This window comes from Nannochloropsis gaditana (assembly GCF_000240725.1).
Source record: "Nannochloropsis gaditana CCMP526 unplaced genomic scaffold scaffold785, whole genome shotgun sequence".
Classification (NCBI taxonomy): Eukaryota; class Eustigmatophyceae; order Eustigmatales; family Monodopsidaceae; genus Microchloropsis; species Microchloropsis gaditana.
In genome coordinates this window covers 4115-8811 of record NW_005803168.1, presented here as the reverse complement: position 1 = coordinate 8811, position 4697 = coordinate 4115, and the positions used below count along the sequence as shown (strand labels likewise).

Below are 4697 nucleotides of genomic sequence, written 5' to 3'. Positions count from 1 at the left end.
GGGGGGAGGATATGATCGTTGGAGTCGGAGGTGGAGCAGAGGTTGGGAGTGGGGAGGGATGTAGACCGTGGCCCGACAGGGCCGCTTGGGGAGGTGTTCATCGGGGCCTGAATGGTCTGTAAGACGATGTCTTATCCGGGAACGGAGCGGTGTACAAAGAGGGAAAGGGAGGCATGTGGGTCGATGCTTTTCGTGTGAATCGTCGACCAAGGGTTGCGCTGGGGTTGACACAAACCGCCCTTCCTTCCAATTTTTTCCTTCTCCCCGTTGCCTACTCCCAGGCCCAAGACCTGCGGGAGGAAGATATGGAGATCGTCAGCCGGCTGGTCGAGTCCGAGCACGCCCGGGACGGGGCGTTGCGGCGGGTCTTGGTCGTGGGGGACGTGGAGCAGACCGTCTTTAGCGACGTGCTGACCGGGCGTGGCCAAGGCCATCCCATGGACTGTCTCCATCGGTGGATGCCGTCCGTCCCGGTCCACACGCGCCGCCTGGACATCAACTACCGATGCCCCCACGCCCACGTCTCCTTCAACAACCTGTCCGTGCCCCGCAATGCGACTCGAGGGGAGGGACTTGTCCGGCCTTCCCCGGAAATGGCGGAGCGTGCGGTCGGTGGGCAAGACAAGCCGTACCTGTTCACGTATGTGCAGAGTTCCTCGTCGGTCCAGAACTACGACGCCTACAGGACCGCCTGCAGGATCGCGGAGATCGTGTTGACCTTGCTCAGGACCATGGAGGGCTTGCGGTTGCGGGACATCGCCATCACCAGCCGGTAGGGCCCCGGGGGAGGGGAGCGAGTCCAAGGGTATAAATTTCCACCCTCCAAAGTAGCCGAGTGCAAGGATCACCCTCCCACCTCCCCTCCCCTTCGTCCCTGCTTATCTACAGGTTTGTCAACGTGAACCTCATCCTCCTCCAGCTCGAAGACGTCCTGGAGAGGGCCTTGGCCGAGGCGGGGTACGCCCCTTCCGACGGGTCGGGCTGCGTGCATCTCTTTCGAACCAAAGTCACGGACCGGAAGTCCATCAATTGGGAGGAGGCAGGAGAGCGCCTGGTCATGGGGAGTTTGACGGCCTTTAAGGGGAAAGACTGGAGGGCCGTGATCCTCTTGGACTGCACGGAAGGTGTGCTGCCGAGCAAGAGCAGCGTGCACACGCAGAAGGAACTGGTGGACCGGTCGCTGTTCAACGTGGGCACCACGCGTTCCAAGGAGGTGCTTCTGATCGGCTTCGACGCCAAGGCCCCCTCCCGGTACCTCTCCCACGTGCACGAGAGGCTCCACGAGGGGGCTCAATTGGAATGGGAGGCGAGCACGATTGAGACGGCGGGGCCGTACGCGGCGATTTATGCGACCCGGAGGAACGATTCGAAGAGCCTGGCGGAAGGGGTGGTGGAATGGAAGGAGGGCCGGAACCGCACGGTGGACGTACCTTTCAAGTACTACTGGAGCGTGACGGACTCGACGGACGAGATCCAGACCGTGGATGACATGTTGCTGGGCGAGGAGAGCGGGGGGGAGGATGGGGCGGAGGAAGAGGAAGGCCCTTATGCCTGGAAGGGCTTTGACCGATTCGGCACGCGGTTGTCCCCGCCTGCCTGGTTCAAGCAGGACGAAACGGGGCGCTTGATCACGGGGGTCATGGGGGAGGCTTTGTTGGCGCGGGAACTCCACGTCAAAGGCCGCTTGTCCAAGCGGGCAGACGCGACGTTGTTGTGGCCCGTGGTGGAGAAACTCGGCGGTCGGGCGGGGGGAAGGAAGGGGAGGCCGGTGGTCTTTACAGAGTGCCCCAAAGTGTTAAACTTGGCGGTGGACTACCATTTGAACGAGCTGTGGGCGTACGACGAGACGGAGCAATGGCGACAAGCCCTGGAAATGCTCTTGGAAGACCATGGCCACGAGGCAGGCGCCAGTCGCGCGTTTTTCCTGGAGTTGCTGGAGGGCATGCCGCGCTGTGTGTTGCATGCTGCCTACCGAGGGCCTATTCAGACGTTTGCTCCCCTGTTGGACTACCGAATTCCCAGCGCCGAGCTCCCCGTGGAAGCGGTCTGGAATTGTGCGGTGCTCTATCAAGACGCCCTGTCCTACGGCTTACGGCAACCCTCTCTGGTGAAACGCTTGTTGAAAGTAGAGGACTCCCGGACGCCGAAAGACCTTTCCAAGCTCTTGGCGGGGCTCTCGGAGAACGTGATCGCCTACTTGGATTTTAAGCAAGCTCGAAATTCCACCACCTTCGCGCAGGGCAACGGGGTCTCCTTGTTGCAAAAGGAAGTGGCGGAGACCGAACTCGAGAAGAGGGGATTCTGTCGACAGCGGGACGCTCATGTCTTTGCGGAAGGCTGGTATGTTGGGGGAGGGGAAACATGGTTAAGGGAGGGCAGAGTTCTATGACAGGAGAATGGGATGGTCTGCCTGGAGGCTGTGCTTAGCAAGGTGAAGAGTGATGGAGGGAGGAGCTGTCTTCCGGGTAGTATTTTTATAGACTCGTGGGACTACCGCAAGGCTCGCGTCAGGTACCTCCAAACCCTGACACCATCCCCCTTCCCCCCCTTGGCCCGCAGGACCTATGGACTCAACGGTCGAATCGATTTCTACGACGAGAACCGGAAGCGGATTGTGGAGGTGAAGGTGAGCGACACAGACGGTGTCCTTCCTTCTCACGAGGTCCAGACACTTCTCTATGCGCTTTTGTACGGAAACGGATGGAAGCCGACGCGGGCGTTTGAAATTGTGAATTTGTTGAAAGGCATGCGATACAAACGAGTGCTCCGTCGGAAAGTCAAATTGTGGAATTGCCTGAGGCGGGCCTTTAAGAAGTTGGACTTTGATGACGAAATGATCGAGACGTTGGGCCGCGCATACGGGCCGCAGTATTGGGAGAAAAGAGATGAGGAGGAAGGATCAGGTCCGGAAAAAGGGCTTATCGAAGAAAGTATCGATATCGACAGTAAAATCTCGCGTGATATTGATTGCGAAGCGGTGCAAGATTTACAGCCAAGAAAGGTAAAAGTCCTGCAGGAGGCGTCCTAAAGTGCTTGGTTTCGAGAAGGGTTATATAACAGCTACACAGGGCCCACAAATGGCGTAAGGTTGTAAGACGATTGTGTAACAATAGCCTATCAGTACATGCAACATAGAAAGCAAGAAACTGTACAGAATGTTTGCATGTGTGTATTACCGCCAAAGGTTTAATTAATATCGGCGATCGTAGCAATTGATGTTGCAGCAATCAAACCTGTTAGTTTTTTTTACGTGGGCTGCTTCTTTGCAGTAGTCCGACATTGGCATAAAAACGTAAGTGTATTTTCCAAGTGCCCACAATATCCCCGGAATAAGCGCTCAAGGTACCCGGATATATTCACTGAAGGAAACGAGGGCAAGCAATAAATCATTTAGCACGGCATACTGGATTTAAATGACCATCAAGCATCATGCAAGACAGCCTTTGTCAGGTATATTGCCCAGCTCGGTAGCTCCATTGCGCTTTCTGTGCAATCTGATGGCTCCTTTACATACATTTTGTCGAAAGCCGAGAGGCCAGGCCTGGGACAGGAGGTTATTTTTGTCTGCTTTACAGTGGAAAAAAGCCAGGGGGCAACTTTCTCACTTAATCTACTTCGATATTATAGGGTCGATAAAGTAGCGAGTACATCGTGCTAGGTCGTGATTCGTGCACTACAGGTGACGAAGTTTGTCTTCCACAATTTTCGGGGCCAATGATCTATGAGTTTTACTTCGCTACATCCCGCTTTTTGAACACTTGGCTCTGCCTCTATATTTTTGTAGTCTCTTTACATAAGTATTTGACAATTGAAAATGTGCGCAACACATCCATAAAAAGGTTATGGCTCGGTAAGACCCCGATGAAGGCATGGAACAGCACCGATATGTGGAGTTTTGGTCTGAACTACGCAAGGTACTCTTTATACAAGTCCCGAGTCACACTCTCGCAATCTTGTGTATGAAATTTTATATCGTCATATTCTTCTTTTCACATTTTCATCCCTCTCCTAAGGCGCTTGGGAGTGCACAATGGATTCGAAGGATCGCCTCCGCCAGTCCTGCTTGCTGTGAAGAACAAAGTTTAGACGCTACCTTGTCACCCGCAATGCAGCACCAACACAATTTGAATTCACATCCTTGCGACACCTTTGACCACATTGTTCTCCTCGACATCCCATCCCGGACGCTTTCTTTCCTCATTTGCCGTCCATCCTGCACAGCCTCCCCACCATCGATGGAGACCGCATTTTACTCGCTCCTGATATGTCCCCAAACCCTACAGGATGGTATGGAAGAGGTTATGGAGTACGATAGCATGCTCACCTTCGCTTCCGAATTTGCTGATGCGTTACGGGGGACAGGCACGTTGACGATCGACTTTTCAAAAGAACCGATGAGAGGAGCCGTTTCAGGCGGCATAACGTCTGAGGAAGGGAAGGGGGACGGCAGGGGAGAAGAAGGAGTCGTGGGAGACGAGGACGAAGGGGGGTTGACTGGAAGTGAGAAAACAGGTGGACGACAGGCAGCCCGTGCCCGCCCTGGTTCGGACGAAGGAAAGACGACGAGAGGGTCCGAGGGGCGGGCGAGGATCCGCTTGGTGTTCCGGGAGGTGGGGGAGGAGATGTCTCTCTCCCTCCCGTGCGTGGAGGAAGGTTTGTCTCCCGGCCTTTTTCGGGCCTTTCTCCCCTTTTTTCAT

At 55.3% G+C, this 4697-nt stretch overlaps 1 protein-coding gene across 1 annotated transcript; it reads left to right on the top strand.

The window, feature by feature from the left end:
- Positions 1–593: 593 nt before the first annotated feature.
- On the top strand, positions 594–3212 carry NGA_0577520 (rep helicase; the record flags this gene model as incomplete). Its single annotated transcript, XM_005853674.1, has 3 exons — positions 594–772; positions 889–2340; positions 2560–3212. 3 exons carry the CDS (start codon positions 594–596, stop codon positions 3026–3028), a joined length of 2100 nt encoding a protein of 699 aa, XP_005853736.1. The 3' UTR covers positions 3029–3212.
- Between the last annotated feature and the right edge of the window lie 1485 nt (positions 3213–4697).